This window comes from Meleagris gallopavo, chromosome 1 (assembly GCF_905368555.1).
Source record: "Meleagris gallopavo chromosome 1, MGAL_WU_HG_1.1, whole genome shotgun sequence".
Classification (NCBI taxonomy): Eukaryota; Metazoa; Chordata; class Aves; order Galliformes; family Phasianidae; genus Meleagris; species Meleagris gallopavo.
Genome location: NC_139404.1, coordinates 141,612,979 through 141,638,122, shown reverse-complemented (window position 1 = coordinate 141,638,122; position 25,144 = coordinate 141,612,979). Strand labels below are relative to the sequence as shown.

The following is a 25,144-nucleotide window of genomic DNA, read 5'->3' as shown; positions in this document are numbered from 1 at the left end:
AACTTCTTGCTATACATGTTTGTGACTGCACTTGGCATATGTAAAAGAATTGCTAATGAAGGCAGTACTTTTGCAGATAACTGCACTGAGAGTTATCACTGATCAATTTTTCTCCTTGTTGTGTTGCTAATAGGGAAAACTGCTTTGATGTAGCTACGATCTGTAGATTGCTTGCTGCAGACATGTCTGGTTTTGCCCTCTGTGATAAGGACAGAGATAATGTGTGAATTTATCCACTATCACACAGCCATAACACCATCAGTTCTTACCTTAATGACTAAGGTTGCACTGGCAAGACCTTGGCTCTGCAGACCATGAAATCTGAGCGTGACCCATAGCTAAAAGAGTGTTGAGTGTGATTCAGATCTGGTTAGGAGCATACTTGCATGCATCTCTTTAAAAAAGTAATTCTTGATTTAGCATCCATAAAATAGCAGTGAAAGTTGTTGGAGAAGAGGCATAGAATAAAATTAATAGGAGAAAATAAAGTAGGCAAGCTGAACAAGAATGACGCCTAAAGTAGGAGACTGAAAGATGAGAGAGGAAAACATTTAAAGCCTAATTTCTGATAGTGATTGAAAAGCGGATACAGTGGTTACCTTGGCTAAATAACTGCAGTGATCATTCTAGAACTTTCCTAACCAGGGAACGATGAGGTCTTTGTTTTATGTTTTGGGAAAAGAGCGATCTAATTTCTTTACTTCTTCTACCCCCATCCTTCCTTGCCTTTTATAACACTAAGAGCTTTAATTTCAGATCCTGCAAGTATCTCTATGTGGGAGGATTCTTGGACCTCCACCTTGCAGGGTGCTTGTTGAGCCAGGATTTGGCATTACTGCTTTTTTAATGTCCTTTCGTGCTATAAACCAGAGAGTATTCTGTACATTGCTAAAAATACTAACTCCCTCCTTCTCTCCCTACCCATGCTGCAAGAAAACTGCAAATGCTAAAACAAGTGCAATTTGAGCTGAGCACCTCAGTGAATGATTAAAGTTACAAAAAAGTCAACTAGCGTTTCAAGATTAAAATTATTTTCTACTCCATCTAGGTGATCTGTTGGCCTTAATGTATATTGAAAAGCATTTTAAATATGTTTTGTACCACCAAATTTGTGATATGGTTGGTTCTGTCTACATTATCCCTAAACAGCACTAGTCCTAAGAACAGTCCTGTAAGAAAGCAGAACAACTTCTCTCCACCCTCAAAAAGACCCCAAAAAATTTTGCTTGTCATATTTTCTGAATGCTGTTTTCTGTGCGGACACAAAGGGAGTATTTTGAAGAAACAGAGGAAAATATTGACCAAGTCAAAGATCTTTATTGAAGAAGGGATTAAATAAATGTTTGTGAGTCATAAGAACCAAACAACACAAATATTTTTCTTTCCAGAAACATTCCGTCCTATTTTGATCATCAGCAATAAAGCTGAAAACAACAATGAAGCTATTGAATCTGGAATGCCAATTGTAATCCAAGAAAAATGACAGTATAGCTGAATAATGCAGATAAATGTCTTTGTAGAAAAGAAGCATTGTATTTTAATTATTTTTGACACTAGAATTCCAGAGGTTTTGTAAACTCTGAGGTAGTTTTTTAAAACTTAATTTCCAAGGGAAGAGAGTAAGTTCAGTTCTTCAAATTATTCATGTGTGGTGAGTAACTTTGTTTAAAACTCAGTTTTAATAGAAATTGAATTGCTTCAATTTAGCACTGCAGGGTAGACATAGAGGTGTTTCATAGATTCACCAAATGTTGTTATTAAGCATCTCATGCTGGAGAGTATCGTGTTAGGTAGAATCAAGTTTGAATCCCAAATGTTCATCCTCAAATTGTATAATCAGATTCCCATTTCAAGTTACTTTTATCCTTCAAAGAATAAATCCTTGTTTCAGTGATGATTTGTCATTAAAATTATGTCAAAACGTCTTAAAATGTTGTTGAAATTCTAAACAATCTCACAGTACACACAGGGCTAATTATGGATACCATCTGTTTATTTTTACAAGGCCTTTTTCTTAAAGACCAAAGCACCTACTTCTTCCGATTAGTCACAAAATATTATAATGACTAAATATTTTCCTTATACTAGTGTACTTGAAGTAAGAAAGATGTGGTTTGTTCACTGACCTTTTTCTGTGTCTCAAAGCATATGCAGTATTTCATCACATGATAGAGAAACTATTGTGAAGTGCATTTTCACACTATCACAGAATCACAGAATGGCCAGGGTTGGAAGGGACTCCAAGGATCATGAATCTCCAACTCCCCCACCACACGCAGGGCCACCAACCTCCCCATTTAATACTAGACCAGGCAGCCCAGGGCCCCATCCAATCTGGCCTTGAACACCTCCGGGGATGGACGAGGCATCCACAACCTCTCTGGGCAGCCTGTTCCAGCACCTCACCGCTCTCTCTGTAAAGAACTTCCCCCTGACATCCAACCTAAATCTTCCCTCCCTCAACTTAAAACCATTTCCCCTGGTCCTGCTGTTATCTGCCCTTTCAAAGAGTTGATTCCCCTCCTGTTTGTAGGCTCCCTTTAGGTACTGAAAGGCTGCAATGAGGTCACCCCACAGCCTTCTTTTCTCCAGGCTGAACAAGCCCAGCTCCCTCAGCCTGTCTTCATAGGGGAGGTGCTCCAGTCCCCTGATCATCTTTGTGGCTCTCCTCTGGACCCTCTCCAACTGGGGGCTCCAGACCTGGACACAGTATTCCAGATGGGGCCTTTCCTAAGGCTCTTGGAATACCGTTTCATAACAAAAATAGCAGGTCGTAATTTTTATGTGGAAAGTCTTAAATCTTTGTGTGAAGAACATGCTTATAGCATGAATTACATTATCTATCTGGTGTGCCCTGCATTCTGTTGCTGCTTTGATTTAAAGTTTGTTTTTTTTTTACTGTACGTAGAATCACAGACTGACCAAGGTTGGAAAAGACCTCCAAGATCATCCAGTCCATCCATCTGCCTACCACCCATATTCCCCACTAAGCCATGTCCCTCTGTACAGCATCCAAATGTTTCTTGAACATCACAAACACAGTGATTAAAGATTTTTTTCATGTTAACGTATTCATTCCTATCCATTCACATTTAAAAGAAGAAGGTGTGTGCATGCTTGTACGCACATGCGTTGTTTAGCGTGAGCAAGGGGTATTCCCATGGCAGCATCATCCAAAGCCGTTAGCAGCAATTTGCTGAGAGAACAGAGTGACTCTGTTGGTCCAGCCCAGCTATTGTGCATGCTAAGCACTAAACAGATAAGTCTGGAGGGGGAAAAAAATTGAAGGATCCATCTGCTCATTTCTGCTACACTGCGCTGATGTAAGATTACGCTAATCTGGTTGCTTGTCAGGACAGGTTAGTGAAAGCAGGCGAATGGGTGAGATTTAGGGTAGGCGAGTTCTATGGCAAATTGTAAGCAGCTCCTGGACGTGCCATGTTAAGTGTAGCAGAATGGGTTGATTATCAGCTTCTTTGAGATTCTTAGCTAAAATATATTTGGGTCTAATGTGCTAGTCTTTTCAAAACAAAATTGAACAGGAAAAGCTTCTAAAAAAAAAAAACTACCTTATCATCATGTGGCTCTTTGAGTTTGTAAAATAAATGAAAAAACCCTCATAAGTGTTTTTCCTTTTGTGTGTTTCCCCTAGAACAGTAATCTGGTAATTATTTTATTTTTTGGTATTTCTCTGCAAAGAAGGTTGCAAGGAGCTAGTCAAATATGTGTTTTTTAGGAGATGGAGAGGAAAGACCAAGATGGGAATGTGTTCCTTGCCTGGTTCAATTTCTTGTTTATGTGTTTGCTGATGGAGAGGGATTTCTTTGGTTGTTTTTGTTACCTACTGACTGACAGTTCTTGACCTTGCAGGTTGAACATCCCGTCACAGAATGCATTACCGGCCTGGACTTGGTCCAAGAAATGATCCGTGTTGCTAAGGGTTACCCTCTCAGGCACAAACAAGCTGATATTCCCATCAACGGCTGGGCGGTTGAATGTCGAGTTTATGCTGAGGTAAATGAGTGGTAATGGGGAGGAGGGTCGGTGGTAGAATTGCAGAGTAGTAATAACCAGGTGGGGATAGAGACCAAGGTGAAGTCAAGGATTGTCATACGAAAGGTGTGATTTAGGGTATGCAACACAAGTGGTTAATGAGCGTTTCTAGAGTTTTTATTTCTTAATTCAAAATGTGGTGTGTATTTTTACATATCTTTTTTTTTTTTTTTCCAAAATAAAAATAAAAAATGGTAGATGATAGCTGAGGTTTGTTTTGGAGAACACAATTCACAATTAATAATGCAGAATTTGTATTCTTTGGTACAGTCAACTAGTATTTCCAAATATCTTTATATAGTTGAAACTAAAATGACCATTGAAATAATTCAGTAGTTTAAGAACTGTTTGTTGTTGTTCCAAAACATTTTAATGGGTTATTGAAGAAGCAAGTTATGTCTGCTGAAATCACAGTTCTTAGTAGGAAAAAGTGTCTCTCATCTTAAAAAAGCTTTCTAAAATATAAAATACATTTTGAAGCACGTTTAGGACAATACATGATATACAAATCAAGATAAGCTCACTGAAAAATGACACTCAGCTTCTTTCATTTTGTTTTAAGAACTTCTAAGAGAACTATACTTTTCGAATATAATTCAACATTCTGAGATATTCTTTTTTCCTTAAGAAACTATTGCTGATTTACGGCCCTGGGCTTTAAAAAATTTTTTTTCTTTTTCTTTGTTGCATACTCATAATCTTCAACTTGTTCTATTGGTTAAAAATTATGTGAACTATTTTGATAAAGGATCAGTATTTGTCATGTCATTGGCATGGAAGCTCTTCTGAGTACGAATAGGCTTCACCCTGGAGTAACTGATGCTTGGGCTTTCTTTTTGTTCAGCATATTTATAATTATGAGGGAATTTAAATAATGGATCTTAATACTTTGTCACGAGATTTGTTGTTCTTATAACCCATACACTTATTTGCTATCTTACTAAATTTATATTAGCGTTGCATTATGCAAGTGTTTTCCACAAGTGTGAAGGTCAGTTTGATTTCTAATGGTAGTCGAATTCCTGACTACTCTTTTTATCTTTGGAATTTTTTCCTTAAACTTTTTTTCTCAGTGCCACTCCTCTTCTGCATACTTCCCCATCCTTCTTCCAAAGCACAATGCAGTAAATGAAGATGTGCTTTTTGAAAGTTTTGGTGGTGTACTATAGCTATGTGCAGAGCACTTTTTTTCCTGCTGTTTTGACTGCAGTGCGAGAGAATTTATATGCTTGCACTTCTTTATTTTGTGTCACAGGGGTAGTTTGAAGAAGTGTAGTTCAATGCAAGTAATTCCGGGGAGGAAAACAAAGCTATTCCAACAGTGGTTTCTGTTAGACTTCAAGCTATTTAATATTATTTTCTCCACATCTGTAAAAGCTTAATGCATTCTCATGTTGAATTTTATTTCAGGACCCCTACAAATCTTTTGGCCTGCCATCCATTGGTAAACTGTCTCAGTATCAGGAGCCATTGCATGTGCCAAGTGTAAGTAACTTGGTTCTGATTTTCATAGGTACTGAGTGTTAAGGATCTCATTTTTATAGACAAGGGATTTAAGTACTTGTAGCTTTTTAAATTAGGATCTGTTTTTAGCATTTGGGGTGGGGGAGAGGGGGTGGAGGGGAGAGGATCATGGCAATACTTACTTGTGCTACTTGAAAATGAGTGTGAAAGTGTATGGTTCCAAGCTGGCTTTCAGATGTACTCAGATTGGGAATCACAGGAAATCAATGTATGTTGAAATATTTTATTATGTTCTATGACTTCGAGCTTAAGTTTTTCAAACACAGCTTAAGTGAAAATAGGAGGCAGTTCAACGTTGAGTCAAATGTGGAGTCAGCTCTTTGACTACCAGAACTTAAGACATCAGTGAGAAACTATCAGTGCTTTCTGCTTAGCATTATAGACTTTGAAGAGCAAATTTGCTTCGGTTTATTATATACAGATTATTACACTTTTCAAGATGCTGTCTAAATATATGGAATAGCTGTCTAATAAACTGTGTTTTCTGATACTTGAAAAGAACAAGGGTACTGGTTTTCTGTAAAATCAAAAGACTCTAAGTCATAAGTGCATATATATATGACACTATCAGTGGAATTGCAAGGCTGTACCATCTGTGAGTACAATTATTCAGTCTGATTGCTTGCACGGAAAATAGTGGAAGATTACAGGAGAAATCTTAAATGTGGAGATGTTATTGGATATATGATTTATTTCGCTTCTTAAATTGTTTTTGCCCATGTACTTTCTGAGGGGACCTGACCCTTTCTGGTCTTTAAGGCTTCATGCTGTGTTCAAAGCCTGGAAGCAGAAAAAAAATTGTAAAGATCTAAAAAGCATTATGTGATCTTAAAGACGAGATGAAGGGAAAAGGTATCATTGGATGTATCTAAACTTCTTTTTTTAAATGAAACAGAGTGTATTTAATAAGAATTTATAATGAATACTCCAGCAGTTGTTAGAAGTTTTCACCATGTTGTAATAGCTAACAGGATGTCAAACATTTTGCCCTTGCAAGTTTTTGCAATTTGCAATTTTCCAAACGTGAGACCTGTTGAAAGTACAAGTGATAATGGACAAACTATACCCCCTACGGTCTTTGTCCCACCAAATCTTTCTTCAATTAATGCTGCAGCAGGAGTTTTATGTAATAACATTTGCGCTTGTGAGCCATCCATACAAAGGAAAAACAATTAAAATGCCTTAAATGTTCTGCTTACTGCTGTTATTTGCTTGTGCGAATGTTGCATGTCAGCTAAATGGACCACGGAATAGATAAAGTGATTGGGTGCAGGAGAGTGCACACTAAGCTTTGTCTATCATTATTGCTGGGAGCAATCAAATTGATGCCAGCAGGACAGTAGACGCGTTGACAGCTGTAATTATGTATCTCCATGGTGATCACTTTTGGCCTGTCATGGAGGCCCACAAGTCCCCTCCCTTGCAAGCATTTAATCAGATTGGGCTGTCACTTGTCAGGTAGACAGGGTGGGCTGGGAGTTGTGCTTAGGGGGAGAGGTGAATTGAAAATGAAGGGTGGGAGATGCCTGATCGCTTCACGTGGTCCGTCATGGTACTGAAGAAAGAAATTTTAATTACACTGGAGGCTTCAGAGCAGTGGTTTGAGGAGCTTATAGGGAGTGTCTGGGCTGTTCTTTCTGCTCAATACTTCTATATTATTAAAAATAGAACAGCTATTTTTATTTAGACACTCATGATTTGGTATCTTAATACATGTTTCCTGCCACTGTTGAAATAATTTCTCTCCTGCGAATGTCGTGCTGTGAAGAACAAAATTAATACTACCAAAAGAAGTTCTTTACAAGCCCATTGTGCCAAGGTGTTTATTTTCTATGTTTTAGATTTTAGAGTTGTCAAAAGTTGGATTTAGAAATCAGCTCAGACTTGCAAAGTGTTACAAGAAGTTCAGCTTAAGAGTAGTATGTTGCCAAATGCATTTTCAGTTCATTTCTTCTGTTTCTAAAGTTAGCTGTGATGGACTGTGTGCCATATTTATCAGTTTCTCAAGTTGGAGGAGCTGCCATGTATGATAGGTGAGGTTTTTTCTTATTTGTAGATAGTACTCTACTGATTCTTTTTGTCTCATATATCCTGTAATTTTCATACAACAAGGTACGAGGGAGCATCAATTTTTCATCACTGATAATGAATTGTAAGAAAGGTAACCGCAAAACCTCATATCGTTATAATTGTGAGCATACATATTTAATGCTCTTACCCAACGTGGAAAAAGTGCTACTGTACCAGAAGAGCTTGAGCATTGCCAATACGAATAGCAATCTGTTCTTTTATCACTCTCAACAGAAAGACAAAAACTGTTAGACTCATATAGTTAAGAACTGGAAAATACTAGAAATCTATACCAGTAGGTGAGTGGAATTTGATGCACTAATAGTCCATTGCAGGACTGACATGTAGATTGGGCTTTCCCCCCACTTAAAGGTTTTTTTTTTTTTCTTTCAGTTTGCTCTTGTGATAGCATAACAACACATAATGATAGTACAACAGCAATAAAAGTGTTTGGGGTTATAATACCAATGAACTGTGGAGTACAATTAGATTTTGAAGCCTACTTTTTCTTTGGTATTTTAAATGCTGAATAAAAGAAAGGAAGTATGCTAAGCAGAAGTAAATGCTTAAGGTCTAAAAAGTATTGCTGTTATCTTAGGGACAGTAAGTATCTGTTGAATTATGGTTTCTTTTTCATCCAATATGCATTGAGTTCTGTCACACTGTATAGTTTATAAAATCATCTACATTTACTGGGTTCTGAAAATTTAACCACTGCAGGGAGAATTGAAGATGGTAAATGTATTTCTTTTTTGCTGTCATTGCTTTTAGTCACCCTGAGTTTATTTTATGAAAATTGAACTCCTACAGAAGAGTCCAGATTTCTTGAAATTCTACAGTATTTTTTGAAGAACTTTAAATTCCCTCTGTCATTTTTCCTTTTTCAGAATAATATTACTTAATAAAAACTGTAAATTGTTTAGAGGTACACATGTTGTATACAAACGGAAACATAGAGGATGTGGAGCCAGTAGTCAGTACCATCAGAAGCTTTGTGTATTCAAAAAAAGTTATGTAAGGGAGGGATTTGTACTAGAACACAGATTGAGTAGATGAATTACTTTTTTTTGCTTGAATGCGTGCATTGCCTTTTAAATACAGGCAAGCATCCTGAGAGAGTGGATGGTGCAGCAGGTACAAAAAGAGTTGAGAATTAAGCTGCTTATTTTTTCTGTAATAATGATGTGTCTGAGCTACTTCTCATCAGTAGGTAATGTTAAATACCTGGTATGGGTAGTGGGAGGCCTAGTTAAATGTAAATAAAACACTGTCAGGTAAGATGCAGTACAAATGCTATGGAAGTGCTACTGCCTTTACATATAAGTAAATATACTACAGAGATATAAATACACAATGAATATGTAAATCTGAACATAAACGTAAAAACATACAAATTCATAAATATGCTTTTTTAATGAAACCTCATAAAATCAAATCAGTGTGTTTTTACTGAAGACGAGTACACCTGCTACGGTATCTTTTATGTCATTTGGATAATAAAGTCATCATCATGCCCTCATGTGGATTTTGTAGACAAGAGGTTCTACATGTGGTCCCTTGATAATCGCCTAAATTAAAATATTAAAGGCCTAACAGCCGTTGCGTTGACCTTTTTCTGCCTTGCTGCAGACAGCTGAGCTGCTGTTTATTGCAAAGGTTCCTTCCCACAGGTGAAGATTTAAGTGAGATTCCAGGACCCTCTTCCCCATCCCCTTTACAATGCAGTATATCAGAGCCCTGCTGTTTCAACAGCTTTGATTAGAGTCCTCCATCCTTGTGATCCCCAGAATGCATTTATTGCTCTTGAGTTATTTTGATTAGTATTTTTAAAATATTTCAGATTCCGGTGCTCAAAAGCAGCAATTTAATAAATATTTCTTCCCTAGAAATTGCTCATTTAAACAGTTTTATATGGCTAACCTCATTGCTACGGTGATGAAATCAAACTGAGAGATGAAAACAAGAATGACCATTATAATGACTAACTTACTGGCTGGTTAACAGCAATCGGCCTCTTCAAAAGGGATTTTTGAACTTGTGTTATTTTTTTCCGTGAATATTGCAGAATCAGAGATTTAATTGGGGCTGTGTCCTTACAAAGCAAAGCCATGGAAAAAGCTGTGTAAACATTAACGCCTCGGGGGAACAGCAGCAACAGAAAACACAATGGTTTGCAGTCAAGAGGGCGAGGCAGAAAAGGAAAGTGTTACAGACATGAAAACCACAGGATTGGTATTCCTATAGAGCTGATAAGCAGAGCTCCAAAGTTCCTGCTGAACGCTCCTGAGTTGTATTCCCACTGGAACCTTCAAAAGGGCTATCGTGAAACGTGTGGAATGTGATTACGTATAGATGCAGAAAGGGTGTGATTTTAAGGGGCATCCTTCATGCCAGGTGTCAGTCAGAATAATAACAATGACTATCTTATTACAGTGATTAAATCAGAATTGGACACGTTGTGAGTTGAAGTTTAGAGTGTGTAACACAACCTAAATCTTTAAACCAAATTTAACGTGTTTACTGTGCATTCTAAGGAGAACAGAAGAGAATTTTGACTCTCAGCTGTGAAGATTGCATTTGTGTTTCTTTTAAAGGGGAGAATAACTTACAGGTATTTTTCCTGGTGGAGAAAAAGGCTCCCTTCCCCTTCTTCAGCTTATCTAAAAACAAATTATTATCCTAGCTCTAAAAATGTACATGATGAGCTTCGTGAATGTTGGAAGAGAGCGGTAAGTTTTTCGCTCAGCCTCCTCTTCCCCAGACTGAAGAGTTAGGGTAGTATGGTTAGGTTGTGGTTGGACTTGATGATCTTGAAGGTCTTTTCCAACCTGAGCAATTCTATGATTCTTTGATTCTCTGAATGTTATGTTTTAAGCTCGTCAAATATATTTAAGTGCATATTGAGGTGTTTTTTTTGTTTTTTGTTTTTTTTTGCAATGTAAATTATTTTTTGCTTTTTGTTTTCTGAAGGTACGTGTTGACAGTGGCATAGAACAAGGAAGTGATATCAGCATTTACTATGATCCTATGATCTCAAAAGTGAGTTGATTATTTTTTAATATCCTTAAGGCATGAAATGCTGATTTTACACACAGATCAATGAAGAATATCCTAAAGGACTGGTAAATCAGTATTTTAAAGATGCTGGGCATAGCGTGCCTTGAGGAAATATGAAAGAAATGAAGGAAAATGTGTAACAGGAAGATTCAAGTTACTTGTAAACAAAATCTAGTTTATATATTGATGCAGTAATTGTTTGTCTTGCAATTTCTGGTTATTAAAAGGATTTCAAGAAGAAACCATTACATTCTTTTAATGTATCCTAACTAGAACTGTTATTTCAGTTGTTCTGGCATCCAAAAAGAAGCAGTGAAATAAATGGTTGAAAGTGTCTCTCACTATTAGTTCATATTCATCAGTAATTGTTGGTAAAGTTAAACTATAAACTATATAGTCAGAGCTCAATTGGTGAATAACTCTTAAAAGTTGGTTGGGGTGTTCACTCAATCTCTGCTTTAATTTTCAATGCACCTGGAGAAGAGAGAATCCATTCAGACACCCAGATTTGTTTGAACTTAAAGTGATTGGCCTTCTTTCATCAAATGGCTTGAGATTTTAATTTTTTCTTGATGTTTTTGAGAACCTCTGAAACATAAACCCAGTAATGTGCTAGAAATGTTTTTGAGATTGCAGAAGTTTTACAAACTGTTCATTTTAAATGCTTTGCAGATTCTGGAAACAAACATGCTATTTTTAGTTAACTTAAATGCCTTTTGTTTTTTAGCTGATTACGTATGGCTCTAATAGAGCTGAAGCACTGAAAAAAATGGAGGAGGCTTTGGACAATTACGTAATTCGAGGTAACTACAGAAATTTGGGTTCCTAGCGTGATCTGTTTCAACAAAACAGCTTGAAAATGTAGTAATTAGCAAATTGAGTAAAATTCCCACTTCGTAAGTGCAAATGAAAATGGGAAAAGCTTGTGTTAATTAAGCTGAGAAGATAGATCAACGCTAAAGACTTCGCTTTTTCTCCATTGCTTTTGCCTTATGAGATAAATGTTTAAAGGTAAATATTTGAATTATTTCCTCAAAGAGATTTCACAAGATGGTGGCACGTAATTTGTCTATTACATAGTGGGGGGGAAAAAATGGCTACTGTGCTGTAGGAAATTAAAAGTAGTTGCTGCTTTATAGCAGTTTAATACATAGACTACAGTAAAAATATTATCACAGTTCAGTATTTAACTGGATTTTTTTTTTCTTGTTTTCAATATAGTTATTTATGTTTGGGTAAATAGAAATGTAGCTTAATAAGTAAAATGTGTTTCAGCTCTTGCTCGCTGACTGCCTAGAAGCAGTAGATGCTCTTTCAGCTTTCCCAAGCAGCAGGAGTGAATCAACCATGACCACTTTAACTCGTTTGAAGTTTTAAAAAGGGAAGTTGGGGTTTGCGTGGGAGGAATCTTTACATTTTCCTCTTTGTCTTATGGGAAAAAAAATAGTAAAGAAAGAAAACTCAAAATAGAGGAAAAGAATTGGATTTTTTATCCTTTCTTATCCTGGGGATAAGCAGAGAAAGGAACTGTAATGTGGTAAAAATCTTCACTTTTCCCCTTAGCTGTGGTATCTGAAGGAGGGTTGTTTTTTTTTTTTTTTTCATTACTAGTCAGTATACTTAGAAGAGCCTGGATAGAAGGGAAGACAACTATTAGGGTTTGGTGGTTTTGTTTTTTTTTGATTGCTGTACATGTCATTTCATGATAGGTGAATGACTTGTAACACCCTTAAATCCATCCCTAAACAGCTGGAGGAGGAGCAGGGGAGCCTAGCTTGTGTAGTAGATCAGCATGCTACTGTTTCTTAAAAACTTGGTATGGCTTTAATGCTTTCTGATGAATACTACAGATGCCACATCAGACTCAAGATTTATTTGTTCAGGGGAAAGTGAGCATCTCTAACTACAGTGAAGCTAGATAGGTGGTAGGACTAGACTCTAAAATAGATTTATACTAGTGGAACTAGAGCCTTTATACTACTACAGTACAATGTGATGATTTAAACCCCTGCTGTATATCAGCTTAGTAAATTTATATGAGAGAATGCAGCGAGAATGAAGTAGGATAGTGGTTTTTTTTCTTCTTAATTGAGACAGGTTCTTGACTCAAGCTCTATTGTATAAGTAGCAAATGACACTAGATGAATTATATTTAATGACAGTATTGGAATTGTATGTAGAGTGTGGTCTTTTATTGTGCACTATAATGTGGAATGGAACCTAATGGTTTGTTCTTGGTTATTTTACATAGATGGTAAAATAGATAGATTGGTTAGTTCAACAGATAGATAAATATCTAGAAAGGTTATGTTGCCTTGCATCTGAAAACTATTAATTTGCGTTCTTGATTTTTTTTTTTAGTATCTTACTAATATACATATATGCATTTAAATGCTCATAACTGATCTCTCACTAGTATTTGTACCAGTGAAAAATTTCCTCATGTATTAAAATCACCGAAAGAGGTAATAAATTAACTACAGGCAGGAATGTGTTTTTATTATTGTGTTACAGAGGATAAATTTTAATTTGCCATAGGTTTCAAAAGTTCTTGAACTTTCAGGACACATTTATAATTATGATGAGCAATGATTTCCATTTGAAAACCAGCAAGATTTTCATGTAGTTTTACACAGCAGACAATTTCTTGTCAGGGTTTATTTATAAGCAGCACACATAGATATTACAGTATCTCATATCTAGTGTGATTAATACTTCTGTACTTGTCAGTGTAGTTCAGAATATCACAGATCAGATAGATTAGACAAATACAGAATTTCAGTTGTTCAGAGTTGTCTCTGTTAAGTTCAAGTAAGCTTCAAAAGTGATAAAGAAGAAACAATACTCTCTATTTAAATTGACAAAGAAACCTGTAAAAAAATTTAAAGCATTTTTAAATGACTTTTTTTTTTTGCTTTAAATTGTTACGTAACATAATATTAAACTGTATTGCTCTTTTGGGAAGATGTCTCACATGAAGTCCGTATGAGTAGTTGCTATTAGTAATTAAGTATATGGATATTTTTAACGTGGTTTTAAATTGGTTTTATATTTGAATATTGATCCCATATGCAACTATTCGAAGATCCACATATTTTAGTGTGCTTCATGTTCCATATTCTGAAAAAAAGCTCATCTCTTTTGAAGCAGCTTTTGTTTGCTTTGTATTTTAGAGACCGTTTAGGTTTTCGTTCTAAGTAACAAGTCTTTTAAGAGTTGCAAAAGATCTTAGCTAAGATTACCAGCTAAAGACAGTGCAAAATAATACACACTGTGAGAATTTGGATTCCCAAGAACTGTAGCATTTCTGTAAACAAAAATGTTTGCTCGCTTACCTATGGTGGCGATGGGATGGGGTGACTGGGTAGCGGTCGAGGACCGTCTAATGGATAGCTTAGGGATCACTAATGGAAGATGGAGTCTTTCCCATCACTTCTGTGTCACTAGTTCAAGGCAGGCAAAAGTTGGTGAGGATTTTTAGTCACTAATATTTTGATGGTTGCTTGCTGACCCATGTGAAATCAGTGGTCTGTATTGAGTTCCTAGAAGACAAATGTCCTCTTGGGACAAATGCCAAAATATAATATTGTCATTCATGGTGGTCTCAGTAGAGAATCCAGGAACTGAAGTGCCACAGTGACTCCTGGACATGACTCATCCAGGCTACCTGGAGGCATGCTGATAGCAAAGTCCTTGCACATCACAGTACTCCTTGTGTACTGTATGACCACACATTCAACTTCCATCGCTGTGACTTTAGGATATCCAAGAATTATCCCATTGCTTTTGGCTCCGTTCTACTTGCAGGGAACAAATCTGTTCATCAGCAGATGTTACCAGTGTACCTAACTCAAGGTATATTCAATGTTGTCATAGGGAAACAATCAACATGTTCCTTTGTAATATCTATATTGTTATTTATGGGATCAGATGAACGTAAAATAACATTTGAAGAGCGCATTGGATTAAATGATCTCCTGAGGTCTATTAACATCTAAATGATTCTGATATGAAGTTACTCTTCCACTGAGATCTGATCTAAATTCGAAATCTCAACTAACATCTCTGAAGGTAGAACTTATTGGCTCACTAGAGGTCTGATTGAGTAGATAGCTTAAATCATTGTATGCAACCTGTATTTTTTTTTTTTAAATATGTTCCCTGATGATTCAAGTATAAAGCAGTAACATCCATTTAATAGTCTTTGTGAAAAGTTAGACTTTCTCTGTTGAGGTCTTGTTTTGCTGAGGGGAGAGAGGAATGCAGTTGACTTCTTGAGAAAAAGAAAAAGAGGAAGAAGAGTGAGAAGCAGATGCAGTAAGGAGTAGTAGAAATAAGGAAGGCACAAACCATGCGTTTCTTCCAGCATAGACTAAAAGAGCAAGTACTTAAAACTGGAAAGTGATAAATAAATTCACTGTGGTGAATATTTGAGGGAAATGGGAATATGGAATTGAAGTCTGTGATGTGAACTGAGACCTGAAAGGACAGTGACAACAGAAACAGTGTGTTTTTTTCCAGCTGTTAACATACTAATTGGGAGGAAAAAACAAACAAAGTCTACTTAGTGTTACTCAGTGAAGACCTTCTGGGAAAAAAAAAAAACAACAAAACCAAAGAGAGAGAGACACTTGAGTATTTTATCGTATAATTCAAAGAAAATAATTTTCAGGTACAGAGGTTTTCACAATAAACTTTAATTAAATCCAAGCAACTGTTTATCAGGAATTACTGAATGCTTTTTATATATTTAGTGAAAAGGTATTTCTCAATGGCAGTGATGTAAATTAAATAGTATTTTGTATTCTAGTTTCATGCAGAGAGCTCAGGTATTGTGAAAAAATCTTGGCATGTAAAGCAATTTTCCTGCAGAGTGCTTATTCTTAAAAAAGAAGAGGTCTCATTCTCCTATCTGTGCTCTACAGAAGTGTTGCAAAGAGATTCTGCATTGGAACTGTGTATTTTCCCCTTTGGGAAGAGGTAACGATGTTTGGGTTCCCTGACCCTTTGCAGCAGAGATCATCTGGCTCCCAAGTGGATCACTGTGGAAACTGAAACTGGAGATAGGAAAGCAACTAGTAGATAGTAGTTCCAAAGTGCTAGAAGTGACCATTAGTAACGTCATTTTAGAATACAGATTCTGGCATGAATGAAGATTTTCCTCCCAGTTCTCCTGTCCTTTTTCTCTCAAACCAGTTGCAGGGGCAGGGGTGGGAACGGCAGCTTCTCAGTAGAGCTTTATGGCATGTAGGTTAGTAAGGTTTATTGACTACTGAGCTATGGGAGAGAAAGAGACACTCAAAGTACTGATCAGGTGAAAGGGAGGGTAATGTTACTGGTGCAGGAGAAGAAAAATAAGATGATGATTTACTCATTTTTTCTTTTATGAGATTATCTGTGGAAGCGAAAAGTTACAGGAATAACAGTGTGCCTTATTGAGGAGACATCAAAAGACAAGAATTACTACTTCTATCGTTAGTACTGTTACTTCTAGTTAAGCCATTTAGAGATAATGTTGTCCTGGTGACGTATTCCTCTTCTTCAGAGTGAAAGAGTGGCTGGTGAGAGAGTGATGGCAAGCTGGCCGTCCTCTTCCTTTCACTTATTCTTCACAAAGTCTTCCAGTTATTCTACTGATTGAAACATTCGTACATTCTTACTAACACCATAAATAGTGAGCTACTTAATCTTATTAAGGTTTTCAGAGGTCCACGGAATACGTAATTTAACTTCCATTTGGACTAATGATTTTTATGGTAGGATATTACCATATACTATCTGCTTTTTTCTTTTTTTCCCCCCTTTATTCTGATCTATGCATTTTGTGAGCTCAGGATTTTAATACTGGGAGGAATTAATATTTTATTTGAAATACATGTTTGGTTTCAAAGCTCAGCTGTGTAATGATCCTATATAAGAATTCGATTTGGATGTTTGTGTGTTAAAAATTAAATTTAAAATTAAAAAAAGTAAAAAAAAAAGAAGAAATTGTAGAAGACTTTGTATTTGCTTTTGGATTTATGTCTATAGCCTGCTCTGAAACACAGTTACACAGTCAAATGTGGAAGGGTTTAAGGAATATTATGACAACTTTTGGAATTGCAAGCATGGAGGCTAGCTGTGTAGTAATCGTGATCCTTGAAAAGTTTGCAATGTTTTCATAGTCTGTGCATATCACTGATAATGCTCTTGTTTTAAGAGGAAAGTAACAAGTTTATTACAATACAGCACAGAGCTTGGTTAATACTTTCTTATTTTTGGTTAAAGAAATGGACAGGGATGCTGTCTAAACTCCAATGATGCAGCATTTAAAATGATTGGTGATAACTTGGCTTTGCTGTTTTTTTTAAGGAAAACAACCAGTGCAGTACTCTGTACGTTGTTTTTGCATTCGATAAGTATGCAGATAAAGCTCTTTTTATTTTCTCAGCACAATTTGAAACTATCAGCAAGTTAAGTACATTCAACTGCTTATCTACAGAGAGGCATGTAGGACTCCAATTAAGTTTACACAGATAAACGCAGATTTGTGTTTGCAAATGTCAAGATGACAGAAGCTTAATACTGTAAAAGGGCTAATCAACACTGAATATGTTTAGTGTCAGTAAATATTTATAGTGAAAACACGGCTTATGGTTTCATGACTTAGCATTCCAGGTTTGTTCAGATGATATCCTGTTCATAAACCTGCTAAGAAACTTCAGTTTTCTGTAAAATTAATTATATAGTCTTTTTCATCTTTCTGTTTTTACTTTATTTTATTTTTTTGAAACTAGAATAGGAGCTAGGCAGCAATTGGTAAATTAATAAAAAAGAGGTACATTTACCAAGATTTTAAGGTAGGTATGGTCAGTCCAGGAAATGTACAAAGAGATGCAAGATAAAAGAGACGGGGACAGTATGTAGAGCAATTTCTTCCAAATATTATTATTATTTTTTAATGAGAACTTCTTCAAAGCAGTGTTTGCTAATCAGCCCTCTTGAAAGATGTGATTATTTAGTATGCTCATGTGTTCATTAGGCAATAACTGGAGTTTAACTACAAGTGATTGAACCTCAGGATTATATATGTTACATATAAGACTTAAATATTTACATATCTTATTTCATTATATCATAGATATAATCTGTAGATTATATCTACATTAATCCTCTCTTTTACAAAAGTGTTCTGGAAAATGGTGTGTCAAAATTGAAATCTATGAAGTACATCTTAAATTGAGCTTCTGCTGATGCAGTGTGGTATGAAGAACACAGATGAGTGAAAGAAAAAAAAGATACAAGAAACATTAATTATTATCTTTTATAATATTTTGACTTGGAGAAAAGAATATAGCCACAACTGCAGTTCTGCATCAGTCTTAACAGTGTAAAAGAATGATGATGAAGTGAAATTTTTGTTTTCTGGAGGGAGAATAAATTGATACAGTTTAGGATTTTGTTTGTTTGTTGGAAATGTCATGCCTTGTCAAGTTAACAAATGTGATTTTGTTCTTGGCAGACAGCAGACTTGGTGAAGAAAAAAAAATCCCCTGAAAGCCACTGCAACATAAATATAATATACTTGAGTTTAGTGTGTAACTTTGCATGAAATAAGCACTGCCTGTTAGCCTCTGTTTGATCCTGTGAGAGTGTGGGGCTAATGTCTGGCCAGTGTTTTGGAAGCAGCAGGTAGTCAGGAGCAAACTGCTGTAGGGGTCCATATTTCTGTAGCCTGGCAGTTACTCACACACAGATGGAGACCTTATGAACTTTGACAGAGGTCATGCTAAATTGTAAATCTAAAACTTCTAGACTTCTGAAGGATTACATTGGTGCATTATTATTGTTGTTGTTATTTTTTGAACATACAATTAGGGGCATCACTAAAGATAGCAACTCAGGTTTGAGAAGCAGATCAACCATGCAGTCATGCTCACATAATGATCATAGGGATTGATGAAGATAGCATTTTGTGATACTCCAAAGGGAAACTGATGCATATTAAAATTCTAATTTACATATGTAGAACACATGGTATTGCTTCCCCGATACTGAGGCTTGCCTGCTCTTGAACATATTAAGGTAATTTTAGAGTGTAAAACATTTCAGAAGCTTCTGATTTTTCTGGTGCACACAATTTGAAAATAATTAAGATACAGGTTTTTTCTATTTCAGATTTTTTGGGACAGTCAGTTGAGACATTGAACTCCCTGTCATCAGCCATCATCTCACCAGGAATCTTATAGTGGTTTAGGAAAGAAAAACGTGAGATGATTTGGTTACGTGTTTTGTATTTAAGTCCTGCTTTCAAAGTCTGAGAGCTCCTCTTTTGTCTTCTTGTTGCAGTCCCATAGCTATACTTAACAGATGAAAATCTCTGTGATATTTCAATTTACTATGCAAATGGAAAAACTTAGAGGGAGAGATCAATGCTTTCACTTATCATAGAATCCTAGAATGGCTTAGGTTGGAGGGGACCTTAAAGATAATCTAGTTCCAACTCCCCCGACACAGGCGCAGGGCTGCCACCCAGCAGATCAGGCTGCCCAGGATCCCATCCAGCCTGGGCTTGAACACCTCCATAGATAGGGCATCCACAACCTCTCTGGGCAACCTGTTCCAATGCCTCACCACCTTCTGAATGAAAAGTTTGTTCCTAACATCTAATGTAAATCTCCCCACTTCTAGTTTAAAACTGTCACTATCAGATGGTGTAAAAAGTCAGCCTCCTTTCTGCTTGTAAGTTCCCTCCAAGTACTGGAAGGCCACAATGAGGTCTCCCCAGAGCCTTCTCCAAGCTAAACAAACCTAGATCTCTCAAACTTTCCTCACAGGAGAGGTGCTCCAGCCCTCTGATCATTTTAGTGGCCCTCCCCTGGATCCACTCCAACAGCTCCACATCCTTTCTGTAGTGGGAGCCCCAGGCCTGGACGCAGTACTCCAGATGGCGTCTCACAAGGGCAAAGTAGGGGGGGACAATCACCTCCCTCTCTCTGCTGGCCACCCCTCTTTTGATACAGCCCAGGATATTGCTGGAACTGCAAATTCACGTTGCTGGCTCATGTCCAGCTTTTTGTCCATTTCAACTCCCTTGTCCTTCTCTACAGGGCTGCTATCAGTGAACTCTTCTTGCTGACCATACTCAGATCTGGGGTTGCCTTGACCCAAGTGCAACACCTTCTGTTTTGTGTCAGCCAAAGAAAAACTGTATTTGTTTCCAAGCTGTGGTCATTTTGCATAAGTTATTTTTAAGTGTATTTTTATTTTATTTTTATTTTTAAGTGGAGATGCAAAGTGTGTTTATGAAATCAAGATCCATAAACGACTATCTAGGTCACAAGCAACAAGGAGACTGATCCTCTTTTAATCAAATGCTCAAATTTTCATCTTGTCATCATTCAACCGGTATAATGTGCTTCTTAATGGCTCATGAATCAGTCTTTAAAGCCATGACTTCATGACTCCATGAGGCAGATTCCATGTGTTGAACGTGGTTTCAGTAATGGCCACACAGAGAGCTTGAAAATTCACACCAGCAGTAGACTGTAGGGGGAAGAAAGCTTTACAGCTGTTTGAACTGGTCTGCACGTAGAATAACAAGACTGTTATTCATACTTCTAAACTGAAAAAACACAAAGCGAAAAGAAATGTAAAAATCTTCTGCTGCTGCCCCAGCAATTAAGTCACTGTACTGCTAGTATCTCTGCATTGGTAATATCTGTTTAAATAGGAAAAAAAATATATCCAAATAGCTTAACTTGAAGCTGAGAGTAACCAATAGATTTCTTTGTTTTATGAAGTTCCACTGGTGTCTCTTATGAAAAGCTATGAAAATGCTATAAACCATGTACATATTTGCTATAAAACTTTTTACCATCTTTCATTACTGTGATTGGGGCACAACATGGCTTGTATCTTCCACAGCAGTGTGTTTATATAAGTGTGCAGGTTAACAAGATGGGCTGGGATTCATTGGCTGATCATGACACATCTGTCATTTTAGTGAGATGACCAAGTCTCTTGGTTATGCATGCTGTCATTCAGTTAACTAGGTGTTTCAGTCAGGTCTAGTGTGGTGAAAGTTTTGAGGGTCTACTTGTTAATTACACTGAGAGTTCAAGGAGGATATCTTGAAGTAGGATTGGAGAAAACTGGTAAATTTGCTTTGATTACAACAGTAACGTGGTCTCTAAGTTGTAAATAAGTTTTCCATGAAGATAAGAGCACATTTTGAGAAGTTGTTTCCAGCTGTAATTCAATTAATATTTTTGTGCTTGTGTTTTATTTGCAGGTGTGACTCACAATATCTCTTTATTGAGAGAAGTGATTATCCATCCACGCTTTGTTCAAGGAGACATCAGCACTAAATTTCTTCCCGAAGTTTATCCTGATGGATTTAAAGGTTTGTTCCTCATGAGAATTTTTTCTGTTTTCCCTTGAGAGTTGTTATTTCTGGTTGTTTTTCCTTTTATATTTACATGCTGTCATGTTCCCCACTCAGTCCTTACACCTTTTTATGCATCTGTCCATGCAGACGGGTTTTTCTAACATTGATATGATTGAAACAATTACCTTCTTTCAGAAAGGGAAAATATATATATCTGCAGTGACAAAGTAGTAAATTAAATACAACCAGAGTTGAGCAAAACAATTTGTGGGCGATATGAAATATGTAAAATAAATATCAGTTCAGCTCTGCCGTGCTGTTGCGCTTCATTACAGACAGCGCTCCTACTGTTACCTGGAGATGAGATTTCTCTTTACCCATTGCTATTCCTTCTCATTTGGGTTTGTGCAGCATCTGTAGGAGCACCTGTTTGTGCAATTTGTGTTCACTGCCACGTTGTTTTGGAGGATATGGATGTTTTGTCAGAGTATTCCATTAAGCTAGTCTTGATACACTACGTTACATGTAGTGATGGGAAATAAACACACATGCAGATGTTTCTTTACAACATCCTGTCACAGTTTGGTTGATGTCATCATAACCTTCTTGGCCTCTTTGCTTCCCTCTCTCCCTCTTCGGGGAGAAGAAAATGGAGACAGTTAAGGTAAGGAGGCCTCACACTTCAGCTGACAATCATGAGGAAGAAGCTCTTCCTTATTTAACATATACATGTACATGCCTCATCTTTCCTGGGTCTTTGGGTCTGCTGTGAATCATATGGAGATTCCTTTCTCCCTAGTTAATTATTAAGACAAAGTCGCAAAACTCTCATCCCACTTTGGAGACAATACTGCTGGTTTGGCATTGACCAGAAATGACTGGCACCTTGGAAAGTTGCAGTCTCACTAAGGAGCAAAACAGATTTTTCTCACCCCAAGTCACAGTGTGCAAGTTTGATTTAAAGAGTATTCAACCACAGAAATACTTTATATCACCAGGTAATAGGCAGGTCTACTTTATGCAGTCCTAACAGGAGATTATTGCATCCAGCTTGTTCTTGGCTCCTCACTGATCCAAAGGAGTAGGAGTTAGTCACCTTGGATGGCAATAAGCTTGGGATTGTTGAAACTCAAATGTTCTTTGTCTTCTTTGCTAAGGTACTTAACTAATCCTCAGGTAACTGAGCTGGCTTTCATCCCTCACAGACTTGAGGGTTCTCTGATCTGCTGTGCTGGCTCTCTGCTGCTGATTAGCAAGTCTGGCTCCCTTCCTTTCCCTAACACTTTCATATGGAATTCCATGTCCAATCTCTTTGATGGTTCAGGGACTTTTCAGTCCTTTTTCTTGGTGAATTCAGTTTCTTAAACCATCAGAATACTGCATTTTTATTGTTGCTTCCTTTGGGGTGGTCTTAGAGAGTTACCAGGTTGACTTAGTTCATGGAGGAGTCTGGTGAACTTTAGCAGATGTGCAAAATGAGTGACAGGTCAGAACTGGGGAGAAGGGAACAGTTAGGTAGTTGTATACTGTGTTGTGAAAAAACAGCTGCACCTGACACATAACTGAAAACAATGAAAATAAAAACCATTCTACCCTTAATTCAATTCTTTGATCACTTGTAATTAGACAGGACAGGTTTTACTGATGCAGGAGAGAGGCCCCATGCTCTATATTTTTGACTCTAGAAAGGTGCACATCTTTTATTTGTCTTTTTAATATTTTATATTGCATTGTTAACCAGTATATGTGATCAGTCAGTTGTGGACTTGTTGCCAATAAATTTGTTTGGGGTCATATGACTTGAGCAGTATATGCACATATTTGTGTGCATATGTTCACTGATGCAAATAGCTGATCAGTGTTGCAGTCTTGAGGTAATACTGTATTAACATTAAAGATAAACTTTTGCTGTAGACACGAGAAGACATGGAAAGAGATATTAGTTCACAGTAGGAACTAATAAATGACATGAAATGATTCATTCATGCAGTATGAAATGTCTTGATCCTCTCCTTCCATGCAACAAATACAGACATGCATTAACCTCCTTAGGCTCAAGGAAGGAAAGCTTAGATTAGATGTCAGGGAAGTTCTTTACAGAGAGAGTGTACAGAGTGTTTACAGAGATGCTGGAACAGGCTGCCTAGAGAGGTTGTGGATGCCCCATCCCTTGAGGTGTACAAGGTCATGTTGGATGGGGCCCTGTACAACCTGGTCTAGTACCAAATCTGGAGACTGGTGGCCCTGCCTGTGTCAGGAGGATTGGAACTTGATGGTCCTTGGGATCCCTTCCAATCCAAGCCATTCTGTGATTCTTAATGATAAATAAAATGGAGAAATGATTATTACAAAACATTTGTATTTCAAATCTAGAATACTGATTAAAACCTCTCTCAGATCATTGAGAGCCCTTTTGATGATGTGATTCTCATTGGCTTGAAAAACTACCAATCAGTTGAATTAGAGGATAGTTTCTTAAGTACCTATTAAAAAATTTCTGCAAATGCAAAGATTCTAATGGAAACTGTTGAAGGCAAACAAGAGTCTTCTGCATATGATGTGCTCAAGCTCAGTAAGAGAAGCAAAGGAAAAGAAGCTTTTACAGTGCAAGCTCTCTACTCATTTCACCAACCTCTTTATAAAAACCCATCATAAATTTTGCTTTGAAAATTAAGTAGCTTTATATATCCTAATATTGTTCATTTAAAAAAAAAGAAAAAAGAAGAAAGTGTAGAATTAAAAAAAATATTTGGGATGATTTAGAAGAAAGTATGGTAAGAGTGGATTTGCAAACACCAAAATGTTTGTGCTGCTATTTGAAGTAGAGATCCAGTGTTTTAAATTTGGAAAACTTAAAAAATACAAATACAAAACAATGAAGATGCATGCTATATTATTGCTTACATTGAATTTAGTGCGTTTTATTTTTAAACTACAAAATTGCCACTGTTGATCTACACTGATGTAAAGAACATCTGTTGTTTTCTTTCTATTGCCTGCATGAGGACTGGGCCATTCCTTAAGTGCGTTTTTCCTCTATACTAATAAAAAACTATAACAAACAGCTTTTGTATTACTGAAAATAAATATAAAGAAATTCTTTATTTTCCAGTGTTGTTTTGAAGACTTTTATGGTAAAACTCTTATTAAAAGGCTTTTACTGTAAGATAAGAAAAAAAAAAACTATTAGAAGTACTTTGGCAACTTTTACACTAACCTGTGATGTCTACTTCAAATTACATCTGGAACTGGGATTTCTACTTATTTTCATGATTAAAGCTTAACTATTTTTTTTTCCCCATTCTTTAAGTAAACAGTCATTAACAAAAACATTTTGTCTGTTTCAAGTTACTTTGAAATATTGCTGTGCAGAAACTAGACTGGCTTGGTGTATGATTAGTGTGGGAAGACAGCTGCTGTCTAGAATGCTGGATGGCTAGTAGGTCAGCTGACATGGATTACTGCTCTGTGTACACATGGATGTATTGGAAAGAGAGCAGATCTGAAATTGGGTGTGGCATCATAGATTAGGTTAAATGTGACAGGCAAATATACCTCTCTTATTGTGGCATCCAAGCTCTTTGCTCAGAGAATGAAAATATTTATGAACAATGCAGGAGTAGGTCATATTATTAGAGTGCTGTCAAACAAGCTGTCCTTTTACAGCTTCCAAGCAACCTGGAATGCTTCTTTACTTCCTAACATTTCTATTAAAAAAGGTTAGGTTATCCATTTTCCCTGCTATATAGGTGTAGAAAATGCCTCTATGTTCACAAAGATCCAAGGGGAGTCTTTAACACAGAATAAATTAAACCCATTAGTCCTTAGGTTACTATGCTATACGCGGGATCATTCTTTGTCATACAGTTGATTCACAGTTAATCTCTTTTCCTGGCTAACTTTGAATATTGAGATATTTTTTAATGAATCACTCTTCCTGGTTATTCAGTGATGTCTCAAATGCTTGGTCAATCTGTTTGGAAGACAGATCCTGTGCAAATGGGAAGTGGGTGTTTTCCAAGAGATTATTGCAAAACCTGTACAAGAACACAGAACAAAGGAGAGTTCTTT

General features: G+C 36.7%; 1 protein-coding gene across 1 annotated transcript in view; it reads left to right on the top strand.

Annotated features, from left to right (window-relative positions):
* Positions 1-25,144, top strand: part of PCCA (propionyl-CoA carboxylase subunit alpha) — a 268,103-nt gene that overhangs the window by 118,059 nt on the left and 124,900 nt on the right. Inside the window, exons 13-17 of the mRNA XM_085215566.1 lie at positions 3,871-4,014; positions 5,464-5,538; positions 10,618-10,686; positions 11,432-11,507; positions 20,978-21,088. Of these exons, the coding sequence (XP_085071692.1) occupies positions 3,871-4,014; positions 5,464-5,538; positions 10,618-10,686; positions 11,432-11,507; positions 20,978-21,088 (475 nt within the window). The remainder of the gene's footprint in view (positions 1-3,870; positions 4,015-5,463; positions 5,539-10,617; positions 10,687-11,431; positions 11,508-20,977; positions 21,089-25,144) is intronic.